At 40.1% G+C, this 16,372-nt stretch overlaps 1 protein-coding gene across 6 annotated transcripts in view; it reads right to left on the bottom strand.

Moving 5' to 3' along the window:
- Positions 1-16,372, bottom strand: part of LOC149311344 (E3 ubiquitin-protein ligase E3D-like) — a 79,936-nt gene that overhangs the window by 48,478 nt on the left and 15,086 nt on the right. For all 6 annotated transcript variants that reach the window (XR_016281777.1, XM_089530841.1, XM_089530843.1 and 3 more), the window contains 4 exons: positions 15,615-15,849; positions 8,260-8,329; positions 5,565-5,634; positions 1,254-1,362 (listed from right to left, as the gene is read on the bottom strand). Coding sequence is in view for 5 of the 6 variants with exons in the window: in XM_089530841.1 (XP_089386967.1) it covers positions 1,254-1,362; positions 5,565-5,634; positions 8,260-8,329; positions 15,615-15,849 (484 nt within the window). In the remaining variant the exon portion in view is untranslated. The remainder of the gene's footprint in view (positions 1-1,253; positions 1,363-5,564; positions 5,635-8,259; positions 8,330-15,614; positions 15,850-16,372) is intronic.

Genomic DNA, 16,372 nt, shown 5'->3' with positions numbered 1-16,372 from the left:
CTACAATTCCCAGGATTGCCTAGCACTGAGACAGGGCAATTAAAGCAGTCCCAAACTGGATTATTTCTGTTGTGTGTTTTGGACCACACTTAAAGTGCAATAATATACAGTCATACCCCAATTAACAAAGCCTCTAACAAAGGCTCCTTTTTTCAAAAAAAATTTTAAGCCACACTTTTTTTTCTTGTCATGCTTTGTCTAACTGGGGAATCACAGGCTTTTGTTGCTTTGTCACAGCTGTGTATCTGTAGTAAACAATACAATAAAGTTTCAGCTGAGAAAGAATGGGATTTTACTGTAGTTGTGTGTCCCTGTCTACAATGGGCAAGCTAAATAGCATCTGCCTCTGGAATACCTTATAACATGCATGAACAGAAAATAGGAAAGAAAAGGAGGGGCAGATAATGTGCTTCACTAGCTACCACCCCCCTCTATGTTTACAAAACGAAAACATAACCTAGATCTATAGGTATGGCCATTAAAATGAAATCACAAGTGGAGTTCCATCCCTGGATATATTTTGTGAAATTTTCACATGGTCTCTAAAAAGCTCAAAATGTTTTTGTTTACTTATGCAAGGCTTCCCTGACCTGGCTGTTTCATTTCATGTATGAATATTGTTAGTTTTCCATAAAACGTTTGCTGAAATATGTTGAACTTCTCTTCTTTTTTTGCAGTGTAGAAACACATGCCTCTTCTCCCCTGTTATTTCTGCCTCTGGTACCAAATTTTCTGTTGATGAAACAGAAACAGATCTACTTCATTAACTTTGGTACACCTGTACACATCTACTAATCCCTTAAAAACACCATTGGTAGACCAGGTACTTGGTATACCTGTACACATCTACTAATCCCTTAAAAGACACCATTGGTAGAACAGAGGTTCCCCACATCTTCACCAGAGGGCTTGAGCTTATTCTGGGGGCACACGGGGAGTGGGGGAATAAACTGCACAAATGTTTGTTCATGAAATACTGGATGCAATACACACAGTGTAATCCTATGCATGTCTACTCAGAGATAAGTCCCACTGGGTGCAATAGGGCTTATTTCCATGGAAAATTCCTTTGACGTCAATGGGTCGTTACTTCTGAGTAAACATGGACAGGATTGTACTATAAGACCAGGAAAGACCAACTAAGCCTATTTAACTAGGGGAGGGGGCAAGCTGAAACAGTCAAACAAAGTGAACAGCTTTAAAGTTAAATCACTGGATTATATTTGTACCTAAACCAAAAGTTATAGACTTACCAGGATGTAGACTGCCCCATCAGTCCCTTCTATGCTGAATCTAAATGTGCTTCTAGAAGAAGAAAGCTCTACAAGGCACTGGGCTACAGCACTCTGTATAAAGAGAGACCTGGGGAGAGAGAGAGCATAGGGGGAGAGAAAAGAAAAAGCGTTTCACATCAAGCATCCCATGTTTCCTATTTTGTGCATATAGGAAATGTCTACATCAAAAGAACAGAATCTTCCTTTTCTAGTGACTTATGGAAGCTATTTTTAGCTTCAATCCTGCATATAAACAGGGTGATTAAAAAAGAATGGTGCAAAACTGAGTAGGAACAGCTTTACTTTCCCACCATTCTTTTGAATCGCCTGGTATTTGGCACAAGCTTACACAACACAGCTATAATAAAAATTTGTTTTAAGGATGTGGGCAATGTAGAAAAAATATGATGAAAGAGACCAGATCAAGAAAAGGGTCAGGCATAAAACTATATACCAAGGATGGGCATCATGTAAACCCCAAAATGTTTTAAATGTAATCCAAAATGCTTTTGAGGGAGCTTAAAAACAGACTCCAGGAACCCCACTTTGTGAGTAACTTTTGTCCCCATCCTCAAACCAGCAAGAAAAAAACAACACTTAAAAGTGATTAGATATGCCTTCCAGTCACCCAAAACATCATTTTTAGTAACTAATGGCTGAATCAATGCAGCCCACTGAGGGGTTCTAGAAACTGAAAACGCCTTCATGGCTCCCAGTATCTACCATGACCAGCAAAAACCTACTCAAGACTTTATGGGCCTTAGAAGTACAAATGGCCCTCCACATTTGCAGCTTTGACTTTTGCAGATTTAATTATTTGCAGTTTTGATTAATGTGTTCTCTCTAGGAATCTCTAGGTTCTCCAGTGCACTTCTGACAGAAGCTGACCATAGAGTTGTGCTGGACAACCTAGAGGTCCCTAGAGAAAACGCTTCTCTAGGTATTTGTAGGTCCTCCAGCATGATTCTATAATCAACTTCTGGCAGATGTTGAGTATAGAGTTGCACTGGGGGACCTGGAGATTCCTAGAGAGGTATTCTCTCAAGTAAAAAGAATAGTTTTTTTTTTAAATTGTGGTTCTTCCACATTCACAGGGGTCCTTGACCCCTAACCCCAGCGGATGTGGAGAGACCACTGTAATTCACTGTATTTCAAGAACATCACCATTAACTTTCCTCATGTCCAGACCGTAGGCCAGAATTTGAGTACTGTAAGAATCATGTGAATTTGCTCTTCTCAGTTTACCACTCTCGTTGTTCCACTGTAACAAGAACTATTTTTCTTCCTACTATATAATAAATTGCTACAACTAATCTAATTGTGTACTATAAATCTGAACGTCCAAAGTAAAGTGCCTTAGATTAATGAAAAGGGGGTCTGACATATTATTATGCAAGGCTGCTGTGTGCATTACCAGTCCCATAGCATGAAAGGAGACAGAGCCATCCACCCTTCAACAGAATTCGTGCCTCTCATAAGACCTGCCTTCACTAAATGTTTTAAACATAAACATATGTTACACCTTCCACTGTACCGTTATTTCTCCCAACACTACATTTCTGGAGGCCTAGCAAGTTGCGTGCATAATAACATGTGCTGGAAAATAATTTTCCTCTTTTTTCTCTCTCACACACACCACATACACTTTGGCAGTAGGAAAACTGATTTGCGAGATGACAATAATGATCACAAGGTGATCACAGCATGCTGTAGTTTGTGGTAGCCACAGTATACGGATATTTGCTTGTGCTTCAAACTGAGTTGTCCGAGAAGTTTTATTTAAGTGCCACCCTACAATTACAGAGTAGAAAGCTTTCACTGAAGCACAGAGCTGCATATGCTAGAAAAAGATGGCTAGATATCAGCTTGTAATTGGCAATTAGACATTTCATGGCAGAAATTAATTAAAGCAACATTAAGTTTGCATAATTTGCAACTGATTAACCCTAAGACTTGCAACAACAGCAAATGAATGTTCAGGTTGGGGATTATTAATTCTCTGGTAAGCATATCTCAACAATGATGTTATAAGGACAGTCCAAAGACATTAAGAAGGTTTCCAAGGGCACAGCAACCAGCATGGGAATAGGGGTGGGGGGAGGAATCTGGAAAAATACAGGATTAATGTTTCTAATAAAATTTTAGATTTGGCTCTGCATTATGTTCTCTAATTAGGTTGCACGGAGCTGGATCTACAAGGAGATCTCTGGTGATCTGAAATAGCTTGGGCAAGCATTTCTGACTCCCAATTGTTTAACAGAAGCAACATGCTTGAGGTGACTGGGTGGCCTAGAGCGGATTTTCATGTGGAAAGATTGTAAATTCATGTTCACTTCTGAGTCCAAGTTCTTAAAAGTTCTAAGAATATGATTTCTGTACCAAGCCTCAGTTGGTGGATTGCCGGGTAATTACCAAGCCTCTGTGTGTGTGTGTGTGTGTGTGTGTGTGTGTGTGTGTGTGTGTGTGTGTGTAAGAGAGGGAGAGGGCGAGAGAGAGAGAGTACATGCACACATACTAACACAAAGTAACTCCCACAAGCCTAGAATCTGACTTGCCCTGCTGCAGAAGAATGATAACCATGGCATTACACTGTTTAAAGGACAAAGAGTACAATTCACAAGGACAATGCCCTGATCCATCATGTGGGGAAATGTAAATATATAAATAAAAATAATTAAAAAATGGCATATAATTAAAAAAAATTAAAAGGCTGATATATACAAAATGATAATTGAATACTGGAAGTGCTGTGTGCAGACATGAGCAGGGTGCCAACAACTCCAGTCAGAAATGGGGAAATCTAGACATCTGAACCGGGTGATTGCTAGCACCAGGCTTGTTCCTTCACCAGTAAGACAGACTGGAACAAACCATGGGTTATTTCTCTGGCTTGTCAGGGAAGAAACAAGCCAGAATGCTGCCAGGCTAGACATCACACAGTAGCTGGGGTGGGAGGAACAAATGTAGCCCTCCACAATTCACAGTGCAACTCTCCAATACTCCTCACCTCTAGCTATGCAGGCCAGGGTTGACAGAAGGTCAAAAATGTCTAAGGGCCATAGTTTCCCACACCTCTACTAAGCACACCACCAACAGAAGGTGAATGGTGTGCTTAGCCACTGTCATGCAACCCTTAAGAGTTCGGTGTCTGAAGATGAAACAGACCTAACACAGCTGTGCCCTCCTGCAGCTCAGTCTGACAGCTACCCGAATGCTCCAAAGGACTAGAAACAGGTAGGAAAGTACCTCCAAATCCTTGGAAAAGGTGAAGGCTCTGACATCTGGCATAAGCCCAGTCCCTCTCCCCTTCGGGTAAAGTGAGAGGCTGCACACATGCAGCTGGGAAACACTCTCCCGAAACAGTCTGCAAGTTGGGTGGGGCTTAATCAGCAGGCTTTATAAGTCAAGAGCCATTCTCTCTTTCAATTGCTGGAGGCAAACTTGGTTTTTCTCTCTCAGCCTATGTCTACTGTGAGATCTGACTGTGATGTATGAGCCTGTTATCTTGTTATATTAGCCTTGTTATCTTGCTACTTGAGGACTTTGCTTGGATTTACAGCTTCTGACTCTGGGCTGTTTGTTATTGGATACTGCATGTTCTTTTGGCTACTGAACTGTGGACACTCTGCAATCTGTTACACTGTGAGAGCAGGACAGCCACTTTCACTTGTAGGGGGAGTCACAGTGTGCAACAAAAACCTGATCACAGAGAATAAGCTAATGTTTCCCATCCTATTCCCACAGAATCCAGATTTCTTGTGCAGTGCAAACTAGGTCAGTATTTCCAGTGCAAGTGTACAATACACAGTGTGTCTATTATGTCTTTTGACAAAAGCAGAGAGAAAAGAGAGACCAAGACTCAATCCTTCCTCCTGAGCAGACTATCCTAAGACAATCTGATACAGCTTAGGCTCCTGTACTCAAATGCACATTTTCTCCTAGTGAAAAGAAATGCAGTGCCTTTAAAACATTATGCTTGTTGGACAATGGGAATCAAAGAAATGGGCATCTTTTAATCAGATGTAGGAGTCATCTAAATGATTCATAATAATCAGATGACCTGTGACTCCAATGCTTCCAGTCACCAACACGACATTCTAATTATATTTCTATGCAGGAGAGAGGGCAGAAAAAGCAATAAATACATTTAATGACCATTCAGCAAGCACTGCTGGAAACAATGTTAATATTTGAATATTTCATGAAATGTATGAAAGCAAAATATAACCAGGCTTTGGATATCAAATGAGCAGCACCATTCTAAATTAAAATGAATGAATCCTTTAACACCTTGGTATTGTGTTGAAGCAGTCTTCTGATGGCTGAACAAGCAATTCAGTGAAATAGTATTTTGTGACACCTAGGAACAAAATAAAATAAAATAAATGTTTATCTTATATTAATTAATATGCAATCGCCCTTCTTATACACAGATTTTTTTATACATGGATTCAAGCATACACAGTTTGAAAATGTTAAAAAAAAGTCTACATTTCAAATATCAAACCTTGATTTTCCATTTTTTATAGGGACACCATTTTGCAATGTCATTATATTTAATGGGACTTGAGCATACACGGATTTTATTATACACAAGGGATCTTGGAACCAAACTCCAGCGTATAACAAGGGTCCACTGTATACTGAAACGTGCAAGTGAAATCTTTCTTGAAACATCATTAAAAACAGGTTATAAATTAGATATCACACCACAATTTAGTAGAAGCAGATAAGAGTATTCAAATGGGCAGAAGGTCTGAAATTCAACAACCATGGCTGCTCAAAAGTTTGCAACCAAAAAAAAAATCAGTTTTGTACTAATTCACATGGACTTTGATTTAATCTCAGAATGATCCTTCGCTTTCATCCTGCACTTCTTCACAAGCAGAACCTCCCTACCATTAGCTTTCCAAAATGGTGGCAAGAGGCCTGGGAGGGAGCTCTATCTAGGACCATCAGCCCAGCCAGCTATTCTGCCAATCAGGCCAGCTCCAGAAATTGAAGCATTCCCTCTAAGCATGTGAAGAAACATAAACTGCCTGACAGGATCCAAGGGTGTGTAGTTTTTAAAACAACAATCAGACACAACAATGGCTACCCTGAACTACCAGGTTCAGATGCAGTATGCCACAAAAATATGAGTTGTGTAATGAGATTAAAACCACCTCCAACTGAGGGACACAACACAAATGCAAGTACAAAGTAGGGTTAGGCTGAGTGAGGCTAGCCCTAAGCAACAGCCTTGAGCTGGGTTTATATAAAACACAAGTTCCTAATCTTAGCAAGAATTCACATAGTTTGGAAAATCAGTATGCAAAGGGATCTTGTAGCACCTTTGAGACTAACTGAATGAAAGAAGTTATAGTATAAGCTTTTGTAGACCTGCATCTGAGCAAGTAGATCAAGTTTACGAAAGCTTATAGTACCACTTCTTCCGCAGTTGGTCTCAAAGATGCTACAAGATCCCTTTGCATGATAACCTTAGCTAGTTAGAACTCTGCTCACAGTTGCTTTTCTCTTCTCCACCACTATCCCCAGTCAACAATGGCAGGTATGAATTAATTCCAGATGCAAGCAGATTTTCAGACCAAGTTGAGAAACAAGTGGACCATGGTCTGATTGCATGCAGCTTCTCTGGGTGTTACAGCCCCTGTTGGTTTAACTGACTAAATGGCAGAGGACCGCATTCTTTCTTTTTCTCTTTGCTTCTCTTCATTCCACATGCCCATTTGCAACCAGCATCTCTCTCACCCACTCCCAATGTGTGAGAAAGAAAGACCAAGTCAGTTTGCATTATCCTCTGGAAGCTGATTCAGGTAAGAAGCAAAATAACAAAAACAAAATATGCAGTGGTTGTGAAAGGAAACGGCTGCAGGGAAGAATAAATAAACTGGGGTTGCATTTTTGTTAGTTTCAAGGAAAAAATGACTGTATTTTACTTTTTAAAACCTTAGTTTGAAAACAGCTGGTTCCTATATTGTGCTAGGACTTCTTAAGAGAAGTGAAGACAATATTTTTTTTTTCATAAAAAGACCTGTAAGAGACTCAGGTTTATGAAAAGCAGTGCAATCTTCAGTGCAAGCATTCTTCCTAAATTCTATGGGAGATACAGTCTGTACTTGCTTGGTCAAAAATCAGTAATAATGAAGTGAGCTGATAGGGAAAAAAATTGAAATGTGGTGCTGGAGAATTCTGTGGATACCATGGACTGCTAAAAAGACAAATGGATGGATGCATCTGAGAGCAACTCAAGCTGGAACTCTCCCTAGAAGCAAAGATAATTAAACAGAAGCTGTCATACTTTGGACATATCATGAGATGATGTGATTCTTTGGAAAAGACAAAAGGAAAGAATGTGGCAGTCAGTAGGAAAAAAAGGAGGTTACACTACAGATAGACTTATTCAATCAAGAAAGCCATGGCCCTGAGTTTACAAGAGCACAGCAATTAATGAGCAGGGAGCTTGGAGGTCTCTCATTCACAGGGTCACCATATGTTGAAGTCTACTGATGGTAAGCAGCAGCAGCAGCAGCAGCAACAAGAAGAATGTATTCAGAGGCATCTTTGATTTTTTTGTGGGTTTTTTATGGATGCCAGCCACAGATGCTGGCGAAATGTCAGAAACAAACTCTTTGGGAACACTGGCCACATAGACCGAAAAACCCACAAAAAACTACAGATGCCAGCCATGAAAGCCTTCAACTTCACATTTTTGATATAATTTTTGATCACTAAATGGAGATATAATTTATGGATTCTTGATTAAAATGTGTTTAAAACAAGTACCTATATACTGTATAGAGGGGGAAAGAAAAAGAAAGAGAAGGAGGGAAAAACAGAGAGAAAGAAGGGATCCTAGATCACATTTTAAAACTCCATGAATATCAATATTTTTAATTAGTGTTATTTATTTATTTAAATCATGCATCTTCTATCTGTGGATGACCTAAGCAGCCAATGAAAATGTTGTTTGCATACTCCGTACCTGAGGGCATAACCTCTCCCAGCAATGTTCTGCAGCGCTTGCAAATTACTCTGCTATTTGCCTCAGAATTCTGTAGGGCAAAGAAATAACATTTCAGTGTCTCATCTCTTTAGAAAAGGGAAATGTTACGTTTAAAATAAATCACACCACTGTCTAAACAAAGAATTAGATCTACAGGACAATTTTCTCCTAGTATTACTTTGCATCCCCAAACAGATGACTTTATTTTTATATCAAACTGTTATTGCTTCCACTCAAGATTATTACCATTAACACAAAAACTATCATACAAATCAACATTTATAAATCATTGCACCTGGTCCTAACCTGGGGACAGTCTGCCACAGACAGTCCCTGTACAGAAAACTAGTGTTCAGTTGTTAAAGACAATGCAAAAACCAAATGATAAAAATTTATTTGCAAATAACATTTTATCAAACAGGGGCGGGATGGGTTTACTCGCTTGCTATGTACAACTGATGACATTTGCATAAATTTTACTATCCTGATGAACAGATAAGAAAATGGACTAGTAAATGAAACAGAAAATTACAAGAGATATAGAAAGCAAACAGGATATGAAATAATACTTGCATAGGGCATACAGTGGGACCTCCATATTCACTGGGGTTAGGGGCACAGGTCCCCATGAAAAGGGGAGGAGGGACAGAAAGAAAATAAAAACTACTTTTTAAAAAAAAAATGAGACAATTTATTTCTAGGAATCTCTAGGTCCTCCAGCACATCTTTACGGCCAATTTCTGGTAGAGGCTGACCACAGAATTTTACTGGAAGACCTACAAATGTCAGGAGAAGTGTTTTATCTAGGAACATCTCAGAGTTCCAGTATGATGCTATGGGCAACCTCACACTGAAGAAACTAGAGATTCCTAGAGAGAACATCAGATTCACAAAAGTCAAATCCACAAATGTGGAAGGCCAACTGTATTTTGGAAAGCCAACATGGTGTAGTGATTTAAGCATTGGACTATGACTCTGGAGAGCAGGGTTTGAATCCCACTGGGTGATCCTGGGCAAGTCACAGTCTCTCAGCCTCAGAGGATAGCAATGACAAATGCCCTCTGAAGAAACCTGCCAAGAAAAGCCTGTGATACGGTTGCCTTAGGGTCACCATAAGTCAGTACCGACTTGAAGGCATGCCACAACAACAACAAACTGTATTGTAGGGATAGGCAATGGACAGCTCTTTTAAAGCGTATAGTAAAAACTGGATTCACTGCTCCACTGACATGGAAGCCACCAGCTGTAAATATATTAGCCCAAAGTCATCCAGTGAGTACTGAGCAAAAGTTATATGGATTCTAAGTGATGGTCAATATTGTTGAGTTTTGTGTGCTTTTCCTCTTACAAAAATACTTGTATTCCAAAGCTGGAAAGATGTACATTCACTATACATTGTTACATGGTCAGAAGATCTTACTGCCTTAGTTATGAATTTTACAGACATCAATTTCAAGACATATAATCATGTTATATTAATATACATGCCTGTTTATATACTATAGATTCCTCTTCCCCCTCCTTTTTTCTATTTGTTTTTCTTTACCTTTTCTGATTTTAAAATATAATCATACTTTAAAAACACAATTAATTTTTTAAAAGCAGTTGTATCTACAGCATTATACCAGCTCTGTCATATATTTCCATATTTCTGTAAACAAGGTATCCTAGTGGCAATTCAGAAAGTTATTTTTTAAGTCATATTAGCTGTAGGATTTAAGGAGCTGTATTCCAAATATAACACAACAAGAAACCACAATCCCCCAGCTCTTATATCTAATGGAAATCATCTTGTTTTGCTTAGCAAGTTAAAATCATCACTTATACTAATAAATATTTATTTCTAAGAAATACAAACCACAGATTGCATATATATTGGTTTACAAACACGACAAGTCATTTCACAGCAAAAGTGAGTGTCATATAATTAATTGCTGACTTCTGCCATGTAGATTAAATGGTTAAACTAAATTATGTTGACAATTCTGGCCGGGCTCTGGGCCAAATCTTCATTCCTAGCAGCCACCATGAGATACCCCAGACCTGGAAATGCAGGGGGGGGAAATAGGGGGGGGGGGGACCCCAGAAAGTGACTATACATACGGCCTACTCACAGTACACAATTACACTACACTAGATTTCACTCTAATTGCCATAACAACATCCCATGAAATTCTGGGATTGGAAATTTAGAGAAAGGCATTTAGAATTCTCATCCTCAGAACTTCTTTAGTGCTGCTGACCAAAATACAAAACCCAGGATTTCACTGGATGTCCCCACGGCACCTAATTTGAAATCACAGTGTGAATGGGCCCACAATTTTGATTTTTTTGGATGGAGCAGGCAAGCTTTCTAAACTATGGCACAACAACAAAAAACCTTTTAGGGTTTTCGATGCCTGGGGGCATCAAAGGGGGACCTGTGTGCAAGCCTTCAGAATGCCATGGGGGATGTCCTCTGCCAACCTCTGCAAAAGTACTTATTTTGCATAGGTATAATGTTGAAATAGACCCTAAGGACATTTTTTAAAAAAATATCAGCTTGATCTGACCAACATCTGGCTTAGTATTATGTTTTCAACAGTGATGTGGCAGATGGTTTAGGAAAGACCCAGAACAGGACAATCCCTTAGATGGTATCCCACATACTTTCCATGCACTAAATTACATGTTCTGTCTCTAACATCTCTAAGAAGGGCCGGGAATTTGACATCTGTCAAATGCCCAGAGAATCACTGACCGTCAGTGGAGACTACCATATTGGCTGGGTGAAAATATTGGATTGGGATATGGGCGATTCAGATCCTAGTCCCCACTCAGCCACAAACTCACTGGCTAACCTCGGGCTAGTTGTTTCGGAGCAGCATGAACATCCTCACAGGGTTTTTATAAGGAAAAAAGTGGGGTGGTTGAGAGCTAGCTATATTGCCTTGATCTCAGTAGAGCAAGGTATAAAAAGGGAAGGTTAGTCCTTTGATATGAATGTCTAGTCAGAACCAATTGTAGGCGGTGGTGTTCATTTCCGTTTCTAAGCCGAAGAGCCAGCATTGTCTGAAGACGACTCAGGTAGTCATGTGGCCAGCATGACTCCACCAAACGCTGTTACCTTCCCACTGAGAAATTGTACCTATTTATCTACTTGCATTTGCATGCATTCGAACTGCTACATTGGCAGAAGCTGGGACTAGTGACACGAGTTCACCACATCATGCAGAACCCAGACCTTGAACTGCTAACCTGCCCATTTTGCAATCAACAGAGTCAGCATCTTTACCACTTCAGCCACTGCATCAAGTGATGCGGTGATCATCATGAGATGAGATGCTGCCTTAATCTCAGTAGAGCAAATTGGGATAAAAATGGAATAAACAAACAATAAAATGGTGCTGTACTTCAACACATCTGAAACAGCACTTGATTGGGAAAGGAAGATGGATCAATGGTATAAAGCAAGTTGCCATATCATCCTCCCTTGTCCATACCTCTAATTAATATTCAAAAGTACACTGCCTCCAAACTTTATTTAGCTATCAAAGGCATTCTGATGTATCCTGCCAACTTCCTCAATATGAAATTATCTGCTGAAGCTTTGAGACTTTTTTGACCATGTCCCTTCTCTCAGTCCCAGCCCCTCAGAGTGGGTAAAGACACAGAGTGGGTAAAGACGCAGAGCTCCCCGGTGAGAGTGGGTGACCCGCTCCCTGTTGTCCTTTCTTTGGCACACAAAAACTTTTCATTCAGACAGGCATTTGGCAACTAACTGCTTGCTAGGGAAGGGTAGATCTTGTGCTTTTGGATGTTGTCCTTTTCATGTTGCTTTTAATTCAACTGTATTTTAATATTGTATTTTTAAAATATTTTAAAAATATTATTGTATATGTTTTTATCAGCACTACATTCAGGAGAAAGGTGGGACACCAAGGAAGTCAAATAAATAAATGAACAATGAAAACTGTAAAGGCAATCACTGCCAACTGCATCTCCTTCCCCACCCCTCCCGGCCCCAGCTAAAGTTACCTGTAATAGCATAACAGTCAAGCAGGCACCCAAAACTCTTGAGCATCCACTGGTTTTGAACAAAATTGCCTGTACTTTTTGCCACCCAAATTAAATCAATGCATCTTGTGTGACAACTTTCAGCTGCCGGCGATCTACACTCTCTTAATATCTTTTTGCTCTTCTATTCCAAAAGATCCTTGATATTGTCTGGAAGAAAATATTTTCCCCTAGAGATAAGGACCAAAACACTATCTGACCTCGGGATGTTTAAAAATTGTGTTAAACGATGATTCAAAGTCTTTCGCCATTTTGGAGGCTGGGGGTGGGCAGGTGGTTTCAATTACATTCAGGACTGATTCAAGGGACACAGACACAAGTACTTTGCTCAACAGCTCATTATTCAGTGACTTATCACTTACTGAGTCTCAATAAAGCAAGAAAAAAATGAACCTATTAAAAAGCATTGTTTCAGGTGAGATGGAGGATCAGTCCACAATGTTCTCTGTAAGGGCTGATTTACATGTCAGGTTTATGAGTGACATACAATTACCATGTGATGAAAGTATCCAGCAACTCTCCCTGAGAGTGTGACAAGTGACAACTGATTTCCAGAGATTACACAAATAATTATGTAAAGTCCATGTGTGTGAGGAGTGGGAAAACACAGACTGTGTGTCCTTTCAGTGATAAATAGGACTGTTTTCCCCTGCACCTGGGTCAACTCTGTTCTTTTTTTCTGCTAGAGACAGCTGCTTTACAAACCTTTTTTTAAGGATGGACAAATGTTTTAATAAATGAGCTATTTTTAAAAAATCATCCCAGCTTCCCCATAAAGCTGGGATTTGCCTCTATCTCACTTTTAGATCCTATTCTAGTCCTATCTCCAAATGAAACTGGTTGTTTATGATGTACAGGCAAAGTTGGGTTCCCAACAGATGTTTTGAGAAACAAGGAAGGACAACTAGAATCATTTTAAAGAGTTGCTGACCACTTTCTGTGATAACACTGCATACAAACCATATGGACACTTAAATATATGAAACTGCCTGATCCTGAGTCAGACAGTTGAACCTTCAAGAATGGAGTAGACAGAATTCAAGTTTGGAGGCTCTACTTTGTTTACTACAACTTTGAGAGGATCTATCAGAAGCCAAGCAAAAGGTAATCACTGCGAAGTACCCAGGATGTGAACCTGCGTTACACAGCCTCATAAAGACCACCACCCCACTCCATCCCTGCAGAGTTATTTATCTGATATTCCTATATTGCCTCCCAGCCCACTAGGGCTCCTGAGGCATGAACAAATAAAAGCAATTAAAACAGTACAAATACACTGTATTAAAAATGTAAGAACACATTAAAACACTCCCTTAAAACTTTCAAAAACAGTAAAAAAAAATCCTAAAATGCATTTCTAAAACTTTCACAGCAGCAATTTCAAACATTAAAGGCCATGCAGAACAGCCCTATTTTAGCTGCCCGCCAGAAGCACAAAAGAAATGGAGCCAACCTAATAGAGGAACAGGCAAAAAACTGATAGTTCATGTTGATACACATGCCTACCACTGCACTAGGTTCTACAGTGAAGGAGAGGAGATTTAAAGAATATCAGGCTCCATTTACTCTGGATTAGGATCAAGACATGTGGGGGACCCAATTCTCTTATACTGATTGCTTGCCCTGCGGGCCAAGATTAAATTCTGAATTGAAGTCATAGGTCCAGTACAGGCTTCCACAAACCAAAGTACTATACATGTCAAACACGGAGGGTGCATTTTCACAGACACCTATACTGTGATGCCATGTCAATGTGTCAAGCACAGTACTTGGGCCAAACAATGTTCCCACACTGTATGTGAACATTAGGGAGAACTTTCTGACAGTGAGAGAAGTTTGCCATTGGAACCAGTTGCCTACAGAGAAAGTGGGGTCTCCTTCTCTAGATAGCTTCAAAAAGAGGCTGGACAGCTACCTGCTGGGGATGCTGTACCAGGTAGAGATCCTGCACTGAACAGGGGGTTGAACCTGATGGTCCATGAGGCCCCTTCCAACTCTGTGATTCTATATTCAAATAGCTGGGAACAAGAATGCCCAAACAAGGCTTCAGAACTGAAATGCTGAGATCAACAATTTGCACTGTATGTTTTTATTTTATTTTATTATTTATATCCCACCATTTCCCCAGCCCTGGGACACAAGGTACCTTGCAGAAGTTATAGCTGATACCGCTAAAAGTTCACAGCACAGAAAAGTTAAAATATAATTAAACTATCAGTAGAATTAAAAGCAATTTAAAACCATACTCATTAAAAAGAAAAACAACAACAGAGCACCTTATTAGTAACTTTTTCTCCATGAGTGAGTAGTCTTCAAATGTCTGCCAAACAAAAAAAATGTTCCCCTGCTACTAAGGAAGGGAGTCAGTCTAAGCCTCTCTTAGGATGGGAGCTGCAGAGCCTGGGAGCAGACCCTCTTTCTTGTGCCTACCAACCATGCCCAGAAAGCTGGTGGGATAAGAGAAGGGCCTCCCACAAAGATCTTAGAGCTCAGACAGGCTCACAAGGTGAGAGATCGTCCTTTAAATGTCCTGGAACTAAGCTGTATATGGCTTTGTAGCTCATAAACAGCAATTTGACCTGTCTCCAGTAACTGGTAGCCAATGGGACTGTTCCAACAAGGGGGTTATATGCTCATTGCAGCTATCCTCAGTTAGCAATCTGACTGCAAGTCTTTGGGCCAAAGACTTTGAGCCCTCCAAATACTCTTGAAAGGCAATTCCTAATCAAAAAAGGATATACTAAGGCATACTAAGCAGATTAGGGGGTCTCTTGGAAGAACAGTACCAGAACTGAACTGAGCTCGCAGTTCTTTTACACACACACACACCCCTAGTTATCTTCGATTCGGCAGTATAATTTAGGACAGGGGGGTATTTAAGAGTCAGAAATCTTGGCTAATCTACTGGAAATCACCCAGCTCTACATGTACATCCAGAACTACCTTTCACCCACCATGTCAGCACCATCACCTTTGACTGGCAGTGGGCATCCAAGATCTCTAGTATTATGTCCTCGGAGGGCTACCAGTAACCCTTTTAACTCTTGGGTGAGAAACATTCAACCCTCAAATTGTTTCTACAAGTACAAGTTCCATCATTGTGCTGGCTGGGAGTTAAGAGCCCAACAACATTTAAAGAGCCACAGGTTCCTGGCTCATTTTAACTGGACAAACCAGAGAAAGGACCTGGGCCCTTATGCATTCAAAGTTTGTGATCTACAACAATCCTGCAAAAACAAAAGCAATTTCACATTTAGGCTGTCACCCAGCATACTTACCGAGGCAGAGCCACTGTTTTTGGAAGAAGGATCCTGAGATTCTGAATGACAAATTTGAAATCCTGATTCAGGTGACTCATTTCCTGGATTAATCAGGAAGTAGTTGTGTCCCAGAAAACAGTCGTTCTTTTGTGGATGAAACACACTCTCATTGAAAGGGTTGGGGTGACAACACCACTCGTCCACCAAATCACTCCAGTTTTCACTGGGAAGGGAAAGGACTCTAAGAAAGGTCCTTTAAAAAAGATGAAAAAGAATGAGTTGGTTGCTATGTCAAGTCTAACTCACGTAAGCCGCATAGTAGACTGCAGTACACTCAGATCCTTTGGGGGTCATTTAATCCAGTAGGTCATGACTAGGTTGGCTACTGTCAGACAGAGGACCTTTTTCTTCAGCCACCCGTAGACTGTGGAATGACTTGCTGGAAGAGATTTGACACCTGAATACGCTGTCCGAATTTAAAACAGCATTAAAGACCAGTCTCTTCCGGCAGTCCTATCCAGATGATTTTTTAATATGTGAATTTGAAAATGTGGGTTTTTAAAATATGTATGGGTCTTGTTTGTTCTTTTAAATTGACGTGTGTTTTTAATTGACGTTGGTCCAAAACACACTGCAGAAATAATCCAGTTTGAATCAACTTTAAATACCCTGACTCAGTGCCAGGGAATCCTGGGAAGTGTAATTTATTGTGGCACTACACTTCTCTGACAGTGAGAGCTAAATGCCTCACAAAACTACAGTTCCCAGAATTCCCT

This window comes from Sceloporus occidentalis, unplaced genomic scaffold (assembly GCF_023333645.1).
Source record: "Sceloporus occidentalis isolate IW3139 unplaced genomic scaffold, rSceOcc1.0.p SCAF_6, whole genome shotgun sequence".
Lineage (NCBI taxonomy): Eukaryota > Metazoa > Chordata > Lepidosauria > Squamata > Phrynosomatidae > Sceloporus > Sceloporus occidentalis.
This window is presented reverse-complemented; position numbering and strand designations above follow the sequence as displayed.